The sequence below is a fragment of the Haematobia irritans genome, chromosome 1 (assembly GCF_050003625.1).
Source record: "Haematobia irritans isolate KBUSLIRL chromosome 1, ASM5000362v1, whole genome shotgun sequence".
Taxonomy (NCBI): domain Eukaryota; kingdom Metazoa; phylum Arthropoda; class Insecta; order Diptera; family Muscidae; genus Haematobia; species Haematobia irritans.
In genome coordinates, this window is record NC_134397.1 from 129,240,038 (window position 1) to 129,261,048 (window position 21,011).

General features: G+C 30.4%; 1 protein-coding gene across 2 annotated transcripts in view; it reads right to left on the reverse strand.

Annotated features, from left to right (window-relative positions):
* The window catches only part of trv (trivet), a 403,899-nt gene that overhangs the window by 7,097 nt on the left and 375,791 nt on the right, over window positions 1–21,011 (reverse strand). The window contains exons 6-9 of one of the 2 annotated variants that reach the window (XM_075291612.1): window positions 20,130–20,319; window positions 19,685–20,062; window positions 7,511–7,670; window positions 3,246–3,378 (exon numbers count right to left, since the gene is read on the reverse strand). In XM_075291612.1, coding sequence (XP_075147727.1) covers window positions 3,349–3,378; window positions 7,511–7,670; window positions 19,685–20,062; window positions 20,130–20,319 — 758 coding nt within the window. In that variant the 3' untranslated portion in view covers window positions 3,246–3,348. Of the gene's footprint in view, window positions 1–3,245; window positions 3,379–7,510; window positions 7,671–19,684; window positions 20,063–20,129; window positions 20,320–21,011 lie in introns of those variants that run through there. The other variant, XM_075291611.1, reaches the window with a different exon arrangement.

Consider the following 21,011-nt stretch of genomic DNA (forward strand, 5'->3'; position numbering starts at 1 on the left):
TATTGAAAACTCGAACTTTAATGTCCCGAATTTCAGCGTAGCAAATACATTAGGCAGATCGACTCGTATATACCAATCATCACGAATGTACTTTATGTTCAAAATACCAGCAAAAAAAGAGCTTCCAAAAAAGTAGTTTGGATCCCCAATCTGTGATCCGTAATTGGATCATCTCCAATGAATTTTACATGGGCTTGTCATAGGACGGAAGTACTCCCTTTTTTAATCCTTTGCATTGCTTTAGAAGTTGTGTCCTGGAAGTTAATTTGAATGAAGAAATTTAAAAAGTGAAAAAAAAATTTTTTTTTCAAACAATTTCTTTTTTTTTTTTCAACCATATTTTTTATTACACGATTATTTTCCTATTATCTAATTTTTTACAATTTGAAAAACTTTTTTGTTCCGACCAGGGGTTGAACCTGGGTTTGATGGCACCATAACAGAACGCCTTAGTACACTCAGCCACAAACGCCATTGAACATAAAGCGTCGAAAGGTTAATTCAAATGTTTGTGATATGATCGTAATACGACACCAAGGAATAACATTGTAATTGCTTCTCGAGATGTTCTTTATTAGTATGAACGAAAAAATAAGAAACGCAGGTTCAAATCTCACCAGCGGCAATTTTTTATCAAATATTTTTCTAAAAAAATATTTTTTTTATGTTATGCATAAAATTTTTTATTTTAGGCATATATTTTCGTATAAATGTATTTTTTTTTCTATTAAAAATCAACAAAAAAATTAAAAATTCTCGTAATTTGCAAAACCTTCTCAAAAGAACTTCCATGAAAGCGAAAAAGTCAAACGGCATAGGTTCAAATCCCAGCGGGGATGAAAATTTTTTTTGTTTATTATTATTTTTTTACTTTTTTATTTATTTTCTATTGTTTTTTTTTTGCAAAATTTAATTGTTAAAAATTTACACTTAAAATAGGCTTTCTAATACTTGTCCACAAGAACTGCAGCGGAAGTAGAAAAATAGCATTGGAGGATCCCAAGATGCGCTTTAGAAGAAATGTTTGTGGACTTGTCCAAAAGGACTGCATTGGGAGTGGAAAAAAATCATTTATGGAACCCATGATGCACTTTAGATGAAATGTTTGTGGACTTGTCTAAAAGGACTGCATAGGAAGTTGAAAAAATCGATGGGGGATTCTGGGATGGGCTTTAAAAGAAATGTTTGTGGAACAACTTCCAATTTTTTTGCTGGGATAGCATACGTGTACATTATTTCGTTCGAAAAAGTATGAAATTTTCTTTTTTCTTTTTTATAAAAATAAATAATATCAAATAATATAGAAAGATGCCTATCTCTATGGGGGCTATACCAAAAATGGACACAGAAAAAAATTGATTCAATCACGATGTTTATTAATTCATGTAATTTTTTAAATTGAAATTTCTTGAATCATGGAAATGATAGCATAAAAAACAAAATTATTTACAAATTAAGAATATATATGATTAAAAAATTAATTGATTTTTTTGGTACATTCAATTAATTTTTTTAATTGGTTCAATTACAAAATTAATTGATTTCTGCCGAAACAACTCAATTAAAATTGAGGCACTCAATAAGTTATATTACTAATATTTATTTGGTAATAAATATTTTTCCTTTAGGTAAAATAATTTTCTTGAAATTGTAAAAGAGTTTATATATTTCTTATGAATTTTCCGATTATAATTGCAATTTTATTCTTATTTAGATTTGAGTCAATGAAGTGTAGTGAAACTAATTATTTCTGAAGAAAATATTCAATTATATTTTTAATTGGTTGAAGTTGGAAAATTTTTCAATAAAAAAAAATTGATACATTTAACTTCTTAATCAAAGTGGAAACATTAAGTCAATTAAGTCAAGGATTGAAAATTTCTATTATAATTGATATAATTAATGCTATTAACTTTTTAATCAAACTCGGAAGACTAACTCAGTTAAAATATAATGATGGAAGATTTATTAATTTTTAATTAAACATTTGTTTGAAACAATAATTTTTTTTTAATCATACTAAGTTAGTAAAGAAAGTGACTGAAAATAGTTACGTTTTTTAATTAAGAAATTAATAAAGTTTTGCAATTAACACCAATTAAATTTTTAATTGGAATTTACTAAGGAAATCAATTAATTTTTTTTTATCAAGTATTCAAAACTGTGATTGATGCTATCGTTATTGTGATTGGAGACAATTAATTTCGCGGATCAATTAATTCCGATATAAGTTTGAGTGTTTGTGTAATATAAAAGTCCTTTATAGACGTTTTAACCATTATTTCTGTTACGAAATTCAAACTGGTCTTCAAGTATTAATTATAATTTGTAGTCAAGATATTAACAGGCAAACAAATATAAAGACGATTTTGTTACATTTAAAGAATTTTTCATAACTATTAAAGCCAAGTTGAGTTTGTTCCAAAAAAATGGTCTTTCATGTAAAGATATTCACTTTAAAATTAAATCACCAAATCACTTTTGGTCAAGTAAAAAATGTGTATATCAGACAATTAGGTCTTCTTAAAATGATAAAGCCTTTTTTCTCTACAAGTCCAATTGTAAGCATATGACAAAAGCGGTGTAAGGAATTTAATCGAACAAAAGATACCACTAAATAATAAATTGAAATTATGTTCAATAGATTATTTTGCTAATTGGCATAGATTTGTGCTCCTAATATGTTTCGGTTTATGTGTGATTGTGTGCGTTTGTCCTTTGAATCCTTTGATTATAACACTAATACCATGAATATATCTAGTCTGGATTATTTTGGATATTGGTTCTTCTCAACGGTTGCAATAAAAGCTGATGCTGCTCGCCATACTTAAATCCCATGTCAATGTACAAATAAATCAATGCAATGAACTATGTATAATTGGAATTTATTGGTTTTTGTATGGATGTACATGTTTGTATATGGGTGAGTGAACATTATTTGTTTGTATAGTTTTAGTTTTCAATTGAAATCATCTCATTAAATTTATAAACATATATATTTGCTTAGTAAGGTATATAAATAAAATATGCCATTTTTGTATATCGTTTTTTGGGTTTTTTTTGTTTTGGTTTGCTTTTGTTTGACCATTTATGGATTTGCAGCATAATTTAATGTGTGTTTGATTTTTTTTATTTATACTTAATTTGGTTTTTCTTTTCTACATTAATCATTTTTTTGTATATTTTGATGTATTTTTTCTATTTACAACTCACAATTATGTCAAATTCTTAATTTATCATATCTTGTCTTTTTTTATTTTATTTTTTTTATATTATAATTAATTTTTTCTATATATATAATTTTTTGCTTTTGTTTTTGGAATTTCAATTAATTTTTGTAGTGAGGATTTACTGTGCCTGCAAAAGTAAAGGATAAACCTTAAAAAATAATATGGGTGTTAGTAAGAATTGGAAAAACGAGTATTAAAAAAAGGTAATATGAAGGAGAACATTGTATAAATAAGAGGAAACATATTCTTTTTTTTCTTTTGTATTTGTAATGAAATTTTTATGATAAATAAATTGCAAAAAGTAGGTGCACGTGACTAGAGCAATATGCAAAAATATTTCTAAATTTTCTACTAGCAACTACTTAATTGAAGGGAAAAAAGGTATTTAAAAACAGAAGTTTTGGAAAAGAGAAACAATTTTAATAAATAAAACTAAAAATGAAATTTATGAAATGGAACATGCAAACATTTATAATTTAACCATTTAAATATAAATACTAATATTTCGAAATAAGTAATACATTTACCATAAATGTACCTTAAAATTGAAGCGACAAAACAACTTCCTAAAATCTATTAATTAAATAACGAAATGTTTCATACTACTAATGTAAACAATTTCATTGTCGTAATGAAATATTTTCTTTATATGTATTTTTCATAAATATAATGAAACTTTTCGTTAATGGACAATTGTCGTAATGAAACATTTTCTTTATGTAACATACATTCATCTCCTAGACAAATTCATTAAAATTTGTCACATATTTTCTTATTTACATATTTAAAACCTTTCATTATTATACACAAAAAAAAATCGGCAACATTTTTCAATTAAAATTTTAATTGACTTCCAAAAAACGTTCAATTAAAATGTTAATTGAATTCCAAAAAAAAATTTCAATTAAAAATTTAATTGGTTCAACAATTTTTTTGATTGAAATAAAAACCAATCACAATGGACTGAATAGTCTAAGTGAGCCTGAAAGTTAATCGGGCTGCCACTTTAACCTAATCACAGAAATCAATAGTATCAAGTAAAATTTTAATTCAATTAATTTTTTAATTGACGTTGGAGATTGATTCATCATTTTTAAAAGTCAATTGGATCAATTAATTTCGTGATTGAAGACAAAAAATATTTAATGACAAAATTCGTAAATTTTATGAAACTTTTTCGACTATTGTATAATAATACACCCACATAACAACCTAGTTCTCAATAATTAAAAAATCGGAGATTCCTTCTAAAATTTGAAACACAGGAACATACCAGGGAACAGTGAAGCTGATGAGCTAGAAGGATAGGTGAGGTTAGGTAGCAGCCCCATGTATCAGGCTCACTTAGACTATTCAGTCCATTGTGATACCACATTGGTGAACTTGTCTCATAACATATCACTGAGTGCTGCCCGATTCCATGTTAAGCTCAATGACAAGGGACCTCCTTTTTATAGCCGAGTCCGAACGGCGTTCCATATTGCAGTGAAACCACTTAGAGAAGCTTTGAAACCCTCAGAAATGTCACCAGCATTACTGAGGTGGGATAATCCACAGTTTAAAAACTTTTTGGTGTTCGGTCGAAGCAGGAATCGAACCCACGACCTTGTGTATGCAAGGCGGGCATGCTAACCATTGCACCATTGTGGCTAGCAACTAACTTGCATATTCCATGGGAACTAGAATCTGTTGGAATGCCTCTGGTATAATGGCGAATGTCCTTTATGTAATAGGTGCCTTTAGTTAAGGTGATATCACAAAGGACTGAATGGTATAAGGGTGCCTGAAATAGAACGGAACTGCCACTTTAAGCTAACCTACCATTCCCGCGTTGAAGAAAAAGATCAGATGTGCTTTTTTTTTAATTTTATTGCTTAAAGCAAAAAATGTCTGAAATAACATCAAATTTTAGAATCAGTTTAGATTTATTCGAATTAGCTAACCTTGGCACGAATTATGGCCTTCAAACGGCCGACGAAGCCATCAAACGCTGCATGAAAGCAGCTCTGCAGTATTTTCAGCGAAACGATGTCTTGAGATGAACAACACTTTCGTATTTGTATTTAGTGGCAATCTTACTTTCCAAAATGTAACAGAAACAAAGTTGAACGGATTGAAATAGCAGGTTGGCTGCTGACACATAGATGGCTTCGCTAGTATTAAATGCATATTATTTTTATATAGTACCAACCTTCATATGATTCGTGTCAAAATTTGACGTCTCTAAGTCAATTAGTTTGTGAGATAGAGCGTCTTTTGTGAAGCAACTTTTGTTATTGTGAAAAAAAAAATGGAAAAAAGGAATTTAGTGGTTTGATAAAATACTGTTTTCTGAAGGAAAAAAATACGGTGGAAGCAAAAACTTGGCTTGATAATGAGTTTCCGGACTCTGCCCCAGGGAAATCAACAATAATTGATTGGTATGCAAAATTCAAGCGTGGTGAAATGAGCACGGAGGACGGTGAACGCAGTGAACGCCCGAAAGAGGTGGTTACCGACGAAAACATCAAAAACATCCACAAAATGATTTTGAATGACCGTAAAATGAAGTTGATCGATATAGCAGAGATAGCAGAGATATTAAAGGAACGTGTTGGTCATATCATTCATCAATATTTGGATATGCGGAAGCTCTGTGCAAAATGGGTGCCGCGCGAGCTCACATTTGACCAAAAACAACAACGTGTTGATGATTCTGAGCGGTGTTTGCAGCTGCTAACTCGTAATACACCCGAGTTTTTCCGTCGATATGTGACAATGGATGAAACATGGCTCCATCACTACACTCCTGTGTCCAATCGACAGTCGGCTGAGTGGACAGCGACCGGGGTACCGTCTCCGAAGCGTGGAAAGACTCAAAAGTCCGCTGGCAAAGTAATGGCCTCTATTTTTGGGGATGCGCATGGAATAATTTTTATCGATTATCTTGAGAAGGGAAAAACCATCAACAGTGACTATTATATGGCGTTATTGGAGCATTTGAAGGTCGAAATCGCGGCAAAACGGCCCCATATGAAGAAGAAAAAAGTATTGTTCCACCAAGACAACGCACCGTGCCACAAGTCATTGAGAACGATGGCAAAAAGTCATGAATTGGGCTTCGAATTGCTTCCCCACCCACCGTATTCTCCAGATCTGGCCCCTAGTGACTTTTTCTTGTTCTCAGACCTGAAAAGGATGCTAGCAGGAAAAAAAAAATTGGCTGCAATGAAGAGGTGATCGCCGAAACTGAGGCATATTTTGAGGCCAAACCGAAGGAGTACTACCAAAATGGTATCAAAAAATTGGAAGGTCGTTATAATAGTTGTATCGCTCTTGAAGGGAACTATGTTTAATAATAAAAGTGAATTTTGACAAAAAAATGTGTTTTTCTTTGTTAGACCGGGGACTTATCAGCCAACCTGTTACCGAGATTTTAGTGCGGTAAAAACAGCTTTGTGAACTGTTCTTGGTTGACGCATGCTGAGTTATTGGAATGTCCATGGCCTGCGGCTGCAATGTTTGCAATGTTTTCAATACTGTCTATAAGACATTTTCCCAATAATATTCGGCATGTGAGCGGGAAGCGACCATCTGTTGGTCAATCGAAGGTGTAAATTTTCGGCTGTACCCTATGGCAAATAAGCCAGTCCATTTTGTTTGTTCACGAACTGTACACACACAATAACATACAACCAAAGATTTTTTTGTTTCCCAGAAAGGAAATTTTATAGAAGCAAAAATTTCTAGAGATACATGGAACTTGATTTATATTTTCGATAGCTAGTATCTTAATCATCCATATTTCATTGAAAAGATTGTTTATAAACCAAATGAATACCGTTGGTATAAAACTTCGTTTCTGGGAAATCCCAAAAAAAAATTGCAAAAAAAATATTTTAAATTAAAAATCAAATTTCCTGTAAAACAAAAGTGTTGTAAATTATAATTTTCTGCTACCCTTTCCATTTTGGTCATTAATTATGGAATCATTTTCCGGCACTTAACATAAGAAATTGAAGTTGCAAAAAAAAAACAGAAACATAAAAACCTCAACAAAAAATATATGACACAGAACCATGCAAAAAACGTACAGTACAAAAAAAATTAGAAAGGAAAATAAAATAGACGAGGAAAAAAACAGAAAACTACTACTTATTATGTACATATTGCCTATGTAAAGTGCAATAATATTTATTTATGTCAAAAGCTTTCATGTTGCCTTTCATTTTCTTGTTCTGTGGTTTTGGTTGCGTATTTTTTTTTTTTTTGTTCTAGAAGACTTTGGTTTCATTACATACCTGGGGGCTAACTTGGAATTGTTGAATAGGGTAGGCTACGACACCAGCTGCTTGGGGTATAGCAGCGCCGGCAACACCCGCCGTCGCCAATTGTTGAGCAGGAGAAATTTGGGCTTGAGTAGCTACGCCTTGCCAAGTGGTTGGTATTTGAACACCCATGCTAGATGTAAAAGAAAACAAGGCAATTTCAAATGAAAAATAAATATGCGTATAGTTCTTTTAATTTATGAAGAAAAGAAAGGGGCTGTTGTAGAGGCAAGTGTGAAAACTAATTTCATTACTAGAAACTTAATCTACATTAAATTCCCAATGCTACTAGCAACACAGCTCCTCGAACAAAATAATAACATAGAATAATGGAAATTAGAAATTTTAAATTATATCTCTATTCATTTGTTCAGAGTTAAGCCCTAAATATAGCACTGAAGATGGATCGACAGGCTGTGATATTTACACATAATTTTTTTTCTAATTCAATCAACAAATTATTTGATCCAAGTAATTTCTTAATTGAAATATCTTCAATTACGAAAATGATAGCTCGATCACATTTTTAATGGAACATAAAAAATATTTGATTAAAAACTTAATTGATTTGATTTAAAAATTTCAATTCATTTTTTAATTGATTCAATTAAAAATTTAATTGATATTGATTGCAAAAATTAATTAATTTTTTCAATTACTTTCTTATCTAACTTTTTCTTTTTAGTTTGATTTCAAAATTAATTGTTTGAAATAAATTTTTATTTAAAAATTTAAAAAAAATCATTTTTTAACTGACTTAGAATTCCGTTTTTGATTAAATATTGATAATTGTATTAATTAATTTTTTAATTCAAAATTTTCAATCATTAACTTAATTAACTTAATGCTTCTATCTTGATTAAAAAGTTAATTGTATCAATTACATTATTAATTGAAAAAAACTTCAATCAACTTTTTAATTGGAAATAATTTTGGTGATATTTTTTTCTGTCTATTTAAATTTCCTAGGATAACTACATCGACGACAGACAATTAGTTAAGCCTACAATAATATCCTACATTTAGAAAAGGAATATAATCACATAAAATATGATTCAAGAGCATACTGTTATTTTTGTCGACAAAATGTGTTTTTTGCACCGAAAGAATTTTCTTCGTTAATTTTACGAAACATTCTTCATTAACTATTCTTCGTAAATTCTTCACCAAAATAAGAAAATTTTCATTGATTTGCGTATAGTTTACAAAGAACTTTTTACGAGTATACGAAATGTCTACGAAATATTCTTCGTAAAAAGTTCGTACTTTTAACAAAACATCTCACAACTTTCAACGAATTTATGAGTATTATAAGAAACATTCTGAGTTAAAATTTCCTTATAAAAAGTACGAAACTTTATCGTTGAAATTACGAAGTTTTATTAAAGTTCTAAAATTTTCGTTTACGACATAAAACTGTCTCAATAATGTACTTCTGAGTGTATACCTTTAAGAAATTTTTGAATGCATGTCTATGCTAATTCTCATTGGGGTGATTGGATATTATGAATAAGAATGAGGCAATCAAACTGAAAATTATTCAAAAACTTAAGTTTTAAAGTACACTGAAAAAACAGTGAACCCACCAGGAAAGATAACTTTCGATTAATTTTAGAAAATTTGGAACTTTTTTAGAAATTTTTAACTAAACGGTATTACAAGCGCTGGCATCACTCCGATATGGCAAAAATAAGTAAATATTTTTCGACAAATTCAAGAAAATTTATTAGACATAACTAATTTTTTTCAGTGGTTAAAGAAAATTTTGTAGTTTTAAGAGAAATCTTGGAGTTCAAAATTGCAAGAATGTCTTTAGTGACATACGAAGTTCATGATGGACATATTTTTGGTAAAATTTACAAATTTAAAGAAATAATGAACTATTTTGTAAGAAATACGAAATTAGGAAATCTTTATGCTTTATTTGTGTATAACTTTTTCCCGTTTTTTAGTTCATTTAACTAACATACGCAAAAAATTATTTGACTAAAATAAACTTTTTCCAAACATAATGATTCTATGAACTAATATAAAGTTAATATGGCTTTAGTGAAATAGAGAGTTCACTTTTTTTTGAGTGTAGTGATGACATTTTTCAAACTTTTCACTTTCAGTTACCAAACAGTACGAACTTATTTTATAGAAAGTACGAAACTTTTTTATGGCAAGTGCGAAACCTTTTCACAAAAAATACGAATATTTCGTACGAAATTTGTCGTTAACTGAAAGGGCAACAAAACGATTTCATTGAAAAATTGATTGATTTTTGGACAAGGAACAATTTTTATGCCAGAGAAATTCTAAGGTAAATTCGCACTCATATTTTAAGGATATGACATTTTTGACCTCACGACAATAGTTTGTATGTGATATAAAAATTACATTATATTGAATTTAGTTTAAAATTTGTTTGTTTTTTTTTTTTTCAATTGAAACACTGTGCAAAAGTTGCTATACTTGCACTTAACAACTTGGGCGTTATAATTTTTTCTACACATGTTTTCATAAGTTGACATTTAGAAAATTAAAAACGAAACACAAACATTAAGAAACACACACACAAGCACATACATAAGGACTAACATTAATTCGTATATGCCAAGAAATGCTTAGCTCGGCGTGAACATTTAATGAACAAGCCTGACAATTAGTAAATGAATTCAGTCATACTTCATGTTATCATTATACCCAAAGGCATTTCAATCATTAAAACCAATACATACGTAGACACATATGCATATAGAACAGTTATACTTGGTATTAATGTAAATACACATGAATTACATATGTATAGCTTTAAATATAGATATTTATATACCATAAGTTGTCAAAAAGAAGCAACAGCTGCGGCATAGGAAGTAGTAGCGATGAGTCGATAAAAGATAGAAATGTCTTCATTTTAATGAATTATCGTGAGTTCGGAGATGAAATCGGTTTATATGGGGACATATACTAACGTCACGTACCAAATTCCAACCAGATCGCAAAAAAAATTTTCTCTTCCACGAGGTCAAAGTCAAATCTGGAAGTCGGTTCATAGCTAAAAGTGGTCCGTTATAACCCATTTCCAATTCCGCCCTGAAAAAAGCATGTCAGGTTACAAAGACTTTATCTTTGCACTAATGATTTAGGTATTGATTCCGAGCCAAAGAAGCAGAGAATCGGGGAAAGGACATATTTAAGACTAAATTCTCTTTTAAATTTGTGTTTGCGTTCTTGATTCTAGGAAAAAAGTTTTAATTTATTATTTTTTCCAGCTTTTTTTCATGTGCTATCAAAGTCCATTAAAATCGTGTTAACGACAAAATTAATTTCCAAATGTAGACTTGACTTCAAGTAGAAACTATGCTATGTTTGAAGTAAAAAACGACTTTAAAATAATATATATAATAAAATAAAAAAGTGTTAAAAATCATCTCTTATTTGTAAACGCCATTTAGCATTATAGTCAAGATACCAACAGTCAACAATAATAAAGCCGATTTCAAAATCTTTGAAGTTTTTTTTTTAAAGTATTAAAGCCAAGTTGACGAAATTTTCTTTCATTTTGGGATTTCCAAATTTAAGTCGAATCACTTAACTATAAAGACAAAACGACTTCATTGAAAAGGTTATCGGCAAGGAAAAAAAAACTTTATATCAGAGAAATGCGTCTTTTATGCTAAGCAAAATTCGCATTCGTATTTTATGGACATGAAATCTTTGGCCTCACGACAATATTGTTTTTTTTTTTTTTCAGTGCATTTGACCTACATCAATAACAGCTACTAGATTAGGTATAGTGGTAGCCCCGATATTTCAGGCTCACTTAGACTATTCAGTCCATTGTGATACCACACTCAGCAATGTCACCAGCATTACTGAGTTGGGATAATCCACCGCTGAAAATCTTTTTGGTTTGAACCCACGACCCTGTGTATGCAAGACGAGCATGCTAACCATTGCACCACGCACCCAGAAAAAGGGGCTCTAATGCCAACTGAACTTTATTTTAGTTCATGAAGATTAATTGATTTTAGTTAAATTTTGCACAATATGAGTAAATGTTCCTTATTTGAATAATTTTTTGCTAACTTTAATGACGTGAACTAAAAATAAGAAAAAAAGTTGTATACAAATATAGTGCACAATTTTACTAAAAAATAAAATAGTTCATATTTTCCTAAAATGGCAGAAGTTTGCTTAAATTGAGTTCATAAGTCTCTCAAATGAGTAAATTTTACTAAAATTGTACCTGCCTCGAACTTCGTACAGCGCTAAAGACATTTTAACATTTTTAAATCCAATTTTTTCTTCCAACATATGAAATTTTCTTAAACAACAGGAAAAAATTAATTATTTTTAAAAAATGTTCTTCAATTTGACAAAAAGTATTAACTTATTTGTAACTATTTTAGTTAAAATTTTCTACAATAAACCTACATTTTCTTCCACGATGGGGTCACTTTTTTTGGGTGCGGTGGCTCTTAACAGCTACTAAGTTTTATGTTTCATGTTTGTTTCGGAAGTACGCGTGATTTCAACAAACGAACGGGCGGACATCGCCAGATCGATTTAGAATTTCAGCGATCCATTTTTGTCGGTGGCAGCTGCCACTAAATTTTTACCTCCAGCGGCGGCGGCTTGACGGCAAAGCCGACGTAATTTTTATATACGGCGGCGGACAATTATCCATTACAAAATCAATTTGGAGTTTTTCGAAAGAATATGAGATTAGTTGTTCAACCAATCGAAAATTAAAATTTACATTTACGTTTCATTTCCGAGCTAAATTTTTGCAAAATTATTATAACAACTTGATACTGATTGATGATGGGTGGAAGGTACAAAATTTTGGCAAAAATTACAATTATTAATAAGTTTTTCAGATATAAATCAATATTTTTGATTAAATGACTGCTAAATTTGAGTCAAAATTAGCCGACATATTAGGTGGCGGCGTAGACTGGCAAAAAATGGTCGGCGGCTTCATTATTTGATTTTGGCGGTTGTGACTAAATTTCGCACCAAATTTACATTGGTGGACATTAAAGGGCGAATTGAGGAAAATATCGCAGCTGTAACGACCAGTGTTAATGATGACCATCAATCATCGGAGTGAAATCCTGGTATCGGTCTATATTGGTGTTACATAAAAATTTAGCCGATATCTAAACAAACACACTAATTTGATTTTGTGGCCCCAAAATAAGCCTACAATCCAAAATTTAGTCATATCGAATGAATGTGTAGAATTCTATGCGTTCAAGATTCGTTTTATGTAAGGCTTTATAATTTTTAAATTGGCTGGTGGATGACATTATGAACCCAACAAAAAAATTTGGAAGTTCTTCTTAAGGTCAAAGAAACTCTTTATTTTAACTGCACAGGACGTTGATCTGAGTCAATTTTTTATAACTCGAGTTTTTCATATTTTTAATGGGAAGTTTAAATTTTTTTTGTTTTAAATAGGATAAAAACTGAGTAAAAATTAATAATATGGTACAAATTATTTAAATTTTGCCGAAAAAATGATAAATCCATTCTAGAAAATTGCGAATTTTCGAAAATATTTTATCTCAAACGTTCCAGACAAGCGTTTGAATGCATTGAAAATCATAAAAAATTTAAAATTATTTATTTGTTAAAATATCCCAAAATTTTTTCAATCACATCCAAAACATTGAATTTGCATCACACCGTAAGAAGTGATGCAAATTCAGTGCAACGTCTGTTGAAATAGTGGACATCCATAACAAGCCTTGTACATTTAAATAATAAATTGTGGATATGTATAGTTTCTGAATAATGGAGCAATTTGTTGCCCCTGCAAAGTTTTATTATAGAAAACTTGGACTGTATAGCAAACTCTCACTAATTGATAATATCGATATACTCGTTATAATAGCACTTTGGAACGTGTTTTTTCCTCCTTATAGCTTTTTATACCCTTCACCACTACTGTGGTACAGGGTATAATAAGTTTGTGCATTTGTATGTAACGCCAAGAAGGAGTAATCATAGGCCAACCTTTTAGTATACGGATAGGCTTAGAATTAAATTCTGAGTCGATTTAGCGATGTCCGTCTGTCTGTCTGTCTGTGTGTCTGTTGGTGTATTTTTGTGTGCAAAGTACAGCTCGCAGTTTTAGTCCGATTGTCCTAAAATTTGGTATAGGGTCCTGTTTCGGCTCAAAGACGATCCCTATTGATTTTGGAAAAAATCGGTTCAGATTTAGATATTGCTGCCATATATATTTTTCACCGATCTGGTCATTATTGGCGTGTATATCAACCGATCTTCCTCAAATTCCGTACATCCGAATATTTTATGAGTCTCGAAAAACTTGCAAAATATCAGCCAAATCGGTTCAGATTTAGATATAGCTCCCATATATAGCTTTCGCCCGATTTACACTCATTTGCCCACAGAGGCTAATTTTTTTCTCCGATTTAGTTGAAATTTTGCACAGGGAGTAGAATTAGCATTGTAGCTATGAGTGCCAAATTTGGTTGACATCGGTTCAGAGTTAGATATAGCTCCCATATATATGTTTTTCTGATTTCGACAAAAATGGTCAAAATACCAAAATTTTCCTTGTAAAAGCGCCACTGCTTAGTCGAAAAGTTGTAAAAATGACTCTAATTTTCCTAAACTTCTAATACATATGTATCGAGCGATAAATCATAAATAAACTTTTGCCAAGTTTCCTTAAAATTGCTTCAGATTTAAATGTTTCCCATATTTATGTTTTACTAAAATTACACTGAAACAAGAGCATACTCGGATCCAAAGATTTTGTCTTTACTTTAAAAAATTTGGTATTGATTCCGAGCCAAAGAAGCGGAGAATACAAGTAAGGATACTTTTAAGACACAATTCTCTTTTAAATTTAGGTCTTGTGTACTTGCTTCTAGGAAACAAATTTTAATTTTTCGCTTTCTCAGCTTTTTTCTTCATATGCTATCAAAGTCCTTTAAAAACGAGTTAACGGCAACTTTATTTTCCAAATTAGGACTCGACTTCCAGTAGAAATTATGCTATGTTTGAAGTAAAAAACTTCTTTAAAATAAAGTTTTGAAAAATATGTCCTATATTTGAACGATTTTTTGCTTTGTAGTCAAGATGCAAAAAGACAACAAATTTAAAGACAATTTCATTAAATTTAAAGAATTTTTCTGAATTATTAAAGTCAAGTTGATCTTAGCCTATAAATTTTTCCTTTCATGTTAAGATACCCATTTTTAAGTCATTGAAAAGTTTATCGACTTTTGGACAAGGAAAATAACTTTATTTTAGAGAAATGCGTCTTCTATACTAAGCAAAATTTGTATTCGTATTTTAAAGACATGAAATCTTTGACCTCACGACAGTATTTTTTTCAGTGTATGTTCCACCCAAGTGCATTAGCCAACTTAAATTTTGAGTCTATAGATTTTGTAAAAGTCTATCAAATTCTGTCCAGATCGAGTGATATTTAAATGTATGTATTTGGGACAAGCCTTTATATATAGCACCCAACACATTTGACGGATGTGATATGGTATCGAAAATTTAGATCTACAAAGTGGTGCAGGGTATAAATAGTCGGCCCCGCCCGACTTTAGACTTTCCTTACTTGTTTCAGTGTGAATTCATTGTCAGTAGCGAGGGAGACAGGGAGAAACTCTCACTATCTCTCTAGTAGAGAAAACATTATTTGTTTTCACCTTTGACATTATTGGTTTGTTTCTTTGTATTTGATTCTCGTTAATTTACATGCACACCCATGTAAGTGTTTAAAGTGTGTAACCTCAATTTGTGTTAAATTGTGTTTACATTAACAACTCTCAACAAATGCTTATTCTCATTCACACACAAACACACACACGCACGCATATATAGCCATTCAAATATCTATGTAAATATGAATATATGCTTTTACAGAGATACGCTTATTCCTCTTTGTCACCATAGAATTGAATGTCTGAATGCCATTGATGTTTTCCGAATGACATTTACAGTTAAAGGATTATTTTCGATATTTGTTTTAGCATTTATTTGTTATGTTATAATCAATTATTGTCGAAAATGGATTTTTTTTTCATTCATAAAATGTTTTTTTTTTTATTAGGGACTAACGAGAAAAAAGAAGCAAATGGGTTTTACTAGTTACGAAAGTATTATCGCCGTATAAAATATTATTTTTATATTATTTTAACATTTATTTAAATTTATTACTAACTAACGCAAAAAACTATGAACTTTTTCGTAACTAAAATTTATTTATTTTTTAATATTAAATTTATCATCAGTTTCTATAGTTCGTTCCACTATCGCTCAAATTTGACATGTCTTTAGGTACTTTCAATGAACTTAAAAATTTATTTGTTTTTTAAATTTTTGAGACATACTTGGGATAAGCAAAAAATACATTGAACGTTGGAAATTTTCAAGAAATACAATTAAATTACATTAAAACCAAATGAATGTTTCATAAACTATAGTTCCAAGGTTTCTTGTGCCCATTATATTAAGCTAACAACTGTTTAACGAAACAACATATACCTGTAATTCTCTCTATATATCCCCATGCCTCAAAAATATGGCTATCAAATGTAGCTATACAAAAATTGACATTAAAGTCAATAGTACATATCCAAATTATTTGTGTTGTTAATGAATGCAGCTTTAATTACCTCATGTATTGATTTTAAAGTAAATGAGATAAAAAATATCAAAAGTTCAAGAAATTAAATCTGGGGATTGGTCTGATAACGTTTAATTATAGACAAAATTTTGCGGCATTCCTGTGTGATTGTTGGATAATGACTTCTAACATTAAGCATTTCGGAAGAAAAATGCGCCCCAAAAAGATTAAAATATCAAATTCTCATTTAAGTACGGACCGAAGGGGCTCACTTGGGTTCGGATGTTAGAACATCAAATCAACAAGTCAAGAAATTACAAGCAATATGACATTAAGAGCATATTTTTGCATTTAACCAATGAATTAAGCTATGAATTTTACTTAAACTATCAAAATATTTTCTTCAAGGGTTTAATAAATGAATGAATAATTTTTTTTTAATAAATATAGAAAAATCTCTACTTCCTAACAAAAAAAGCGTCGCCAAAAAACTGATGAAAATGTTTTTTTTGGATCCGGAAGTGGTGCAAAATTGACACAGAAGCGATGAATTTAACATCCCAGCAAAAAAAGCATCTCCAAAAAAGTAATGAAAATGTTCTTTTTGGATCCGGAAGTGGTGCAAACTTGACGCAGAAGCGATGAAATTAACATGGGCTTGTCATAGGACGGAAGTCCTCCATTTCAACAGCCGTTGCACTGAATTTGCATCACTTCTTTAGGTGTGATCCGAATTCAATGTTTTGGATGTCAATTAAAAAATTCTGTGATATTTTGTCAAATAAATAATTTTTATATTTTTTTTTTTTTATAATTTTTAATGAATTCTAACGCTTGTCGGAAACGTTTGACCTCACATATTTTAAAAACAGCCGTTGCACTGAATTTGCATCACTTCTTTAGGTGTGATCCGAATTCAATGTTTTGGATGTCAATTAAAAAATTCTGTGATATTTTGTCAAATAAATAATTTTTATATTTTTTTTTATAATTTTTAATGAATTCTAACGCTTATCGGAAACGTTTGACCTCACATATTTTAAAAAATTCAAAATTTTTTCAGATTGGATTTAGCCATTTTGTCGACAAAATTTAATGAGTTGTACTATTTTATGAATTCCTACTTTGTTTTTAACTTATTTGAAACAAAAAAAGTTAAAATTATCCACTAAAAGTATGAAGAAACCAAGTTATATAAATTGAATTAAAAGAACTTCCTGGGTAGTTAAAATAAAGAACATCATTGGGAGTGCATCTTCTGGAAGTGCTTTTAAAGTTGTGCCTTTGGAAGAACTTCCAAATTATTTTGCTGGGTTATACAGTAATTCAACGATACTTCTAACAGTGACTAATGTCATCATTCACATATTTTTCTTTATAAATATATATATATATATTTTTTTAAATTTTTAAATAAAAAATTTCTTTATTATATTTGTGGCCCATACTAACGTTAAAGCATTGACATACGCATATTGATGTGCTTTATTGAAATTCCAATTGAAGTAAACATTTTAATGCATGCGTACATAAAATAAGGATTTTCATGATAATTTTTATCACATCAAGTGACAAATATAAGCATAAATAAATGAATAAAATTTATGGGATTTATTGGTAATGTGATAAAAACTCAAGGATTTAATGGCAAAGTCTATTTAATTTTTATTATTTATTAAAATAGAGCAAAATAATTCGGTTTCAATATAAAATTTAACATTCCCAGAATTCTATGAATTTTCTCACACATATATATTTAAATGAAAATTGTTTAAATATATATGGCAAAAGTATTATTTGTTTTTATTTGATTGTAGAATACAAAAATATCTGAAGAAAGAATGGCTTTATTTTGCCAATATAACACAATCATGGTTGCCTCTCGAGTCAAAAATAATATACCAACATTTGGAGAAAATGTTATCAAAAAACTGTCAAAGAAAAAATATTATTTTGTCAAAATTTTATTTCTATAGAAAATTTTTTCAAAATTTCATTTCTATAGAAAATCTTGTCAAAATTTTTTTTTCTATAGAAAATTTTGTCAATATTTTATTTCTATAGAAAATTTTGTCAAAATTTTATTTCATTCGCTTTGTTTTGTTATTGTTGTTTTATTGTTGAAATCAAAAACAACAATACAATTTTATTTCTATAGAAAATTTTGTCAACATAAACCCAGCCAACTACACTCAAATCGATGATTTGACAGTGGCATAGGAAAAGAGATATGTTTGTTTCGAATTTATTTCGGCATAAGCCGGCTATCATACAAAACCTTTTTTCGGAAGGTTCAAGTGTGGTTCATTGTTGGGTTTAATGAACTTCCTGAGTTTATTCTGATAATTGGTTGATAGTTTTGCTGCAAGTAGAGGATGTTGATGAGGAATGTGGTAATTCCGAAACGTGCGTCCATCCAACCATCTTGCAGTCTATAGGGCTTTGCCCAAATAAATTTGACAAACATTCTTTTCCTCTGTTGGTTAAGCTACACTTGTAGTTTAGTCAATGTATGGTTTTAAGCTGAAATAAAAAAAAACAACAACAACAACAATGCTTAAAGAAGAAAACCAACAATAACAAAACAAAACATTTTATTTCTATAAAAAATATTGTCAAAATTTTATTTCTATAGAAATTTTTGTCAAAATTTTATTTTTATAGAAAATTTTGTCACAATTTTATTTCTATAAAAAATTTTGTCAAAATTTAAATTCTATATAAAATTTTGCCAAAATGTTATTAACAAAGAAAATTCTGCCAAAATTTTACTTCTATAGAAAATTTTGTCAAGGTTTTATTTGTATAGAAAATTTTGTCAAATTTTTATTAAAAAAAAAAAAATATTTCTATCGATTTTTTTTGTTGCAAAATCTACCAAGAAATCTACCAAACTACCAACCTGTATAAAATCTACGAGTTTTGGTAGAATTATACTGTGGCAACCCTGGACATAACCCCAAATAGATCGATCTACACACACAAAAACCTGTGATTTGTTTAATAGTCCTTTCCAAGACTCAATTTGTGCACACCTTTGGAGATAAATTGTGTCTCTCAGCGTGATTTATAAAATACATTTTTGGTGTAATTGTAACAAAACTTGTTACTACTCCAATATTTGGGTTCAAATATGTCAAATTTTCTTCCTTTAATTTTTGTTTTAGTAAAAATAATTTAGATCTAAAAAATATGATATTTTTAGTTTTCTTTCCAATCTCAATTTTTTATAAAATATATTCCTATAAGGAAAATTTTTCTAAAATCCAGTAGTAAGCTTAAAAACTTAATTGACTCTTACGAAAAAAATTGAAATGTATGTTCTACCCTAAAATTAGGTACGTTTTTAAGATAGCTTCAGACGTTTGCAACTAAGGTTGTTGCTTTTCTTTAAATGTGCTTGTGTGTGCATTATACACTGATCAACAAATAGACATTGCGTTGCTTTTGTAGTACAGAGTATTAGAGCTACATGGCCCAGTGGATAGTATCTTGGCTTAAAAAAGCTTGAGAATCTATGGCATAAATCAACAACTTACCCCATATAGCCTTGTTGATAGCCTCCATATTGGCCAAAATGATAGCCTTGGATGCCTTGCAGAAATTGATTTTGTACAGCTGCCGAAGCAGCAGGCGTTACAGCAGCTGTGGCCGATGATGCGGGATACGTAGGTGTAGGTGAATACCAACAGCCAGTGGCTGCTAACTGTTGACCATAGGCAGCTGCTGCAGCAGCGGCAGCTCCAACGCCATATGGAAAACCGGCGGCGGCTGGATTCAAAGCTTGACTGGCCAATGACTGGGCATTATTTGGATCGCCACTTTCCTTACCCCACGAACATTTCACAGGCTGGGCATTAATTTCAGTATTATGCACACCTACAATGGCATGGGTGGCGGCTTCTTTGGTAGAGAATCTGTATAAAATAAAAGGTTATTAATATATATCGGCAAAATACAAATTATTCAATTGTCATTGCTTACCTTACGAAAGCATAACCTTTGTCTTTGAATACACGAATCTCTTGTATCGAACCATAGGGTGAAAATGTCTTTTGTAAGATTTCTTCGCTCAATGAGGTTAGAGAACTGTTAACACCACCCACATAAACGGTACAATTGGAAGGGCTGCTTTGATTGTAAACTTCATCAAATGTCAAGGGTTTAACATTTTCTGTAATTAGATTAGAAAATATATGGTGTTATAGTATATACTTTTTTATATTTCCAAAGTAAATAGGAGGTTATTAAACAAAAATATGAAATATCAAAAAGTTGGCATGTTTATGACAGGAAAAAAATATTGACCTAAATAATATGAAGGATTATGCAACCTAAATTTCAGGACATACAATTTATAAAGGGTGATTCTTTTGAGGTTAGGATTTTCATGCATTAGTATTTGACAGATCACGTGGGATTTCAGACATGGTGTCAAAGAGAAAGATGCTCAGTATGCTTTGACATTTCATCATGAATAGACTTACTAACGAGCCACAACGTCGAATTTTCAGTGAATGGGCCCTAGAAAAGTTGGCAGAAAATCCGCTTTTTTATCGACAAATTTTGTTCAGCGATGAGGCTCATTTCTGGTTGAATGGCTACGTAAATAAGCAAAATTGCCGCATTTGGAGTGAAGAGCAACCAGAAGCCGTTCAAGAACTGCCCATGCATCCCGAAAAATGCACTGTTTGGTGTGGTTTGTACGCTGGTGGAATCATTGGACCGTATTTTTTCAAAGATGCTGTTGGACGCAACGTTACGGTGAATGGCGATCGCTATCGTTCGATGCTAACAAACTTTTTGTTGCCAAAAATGGAAGAACTGAACTTGGTTGACATGTGGTTTCAACAAGATGGCGCTACA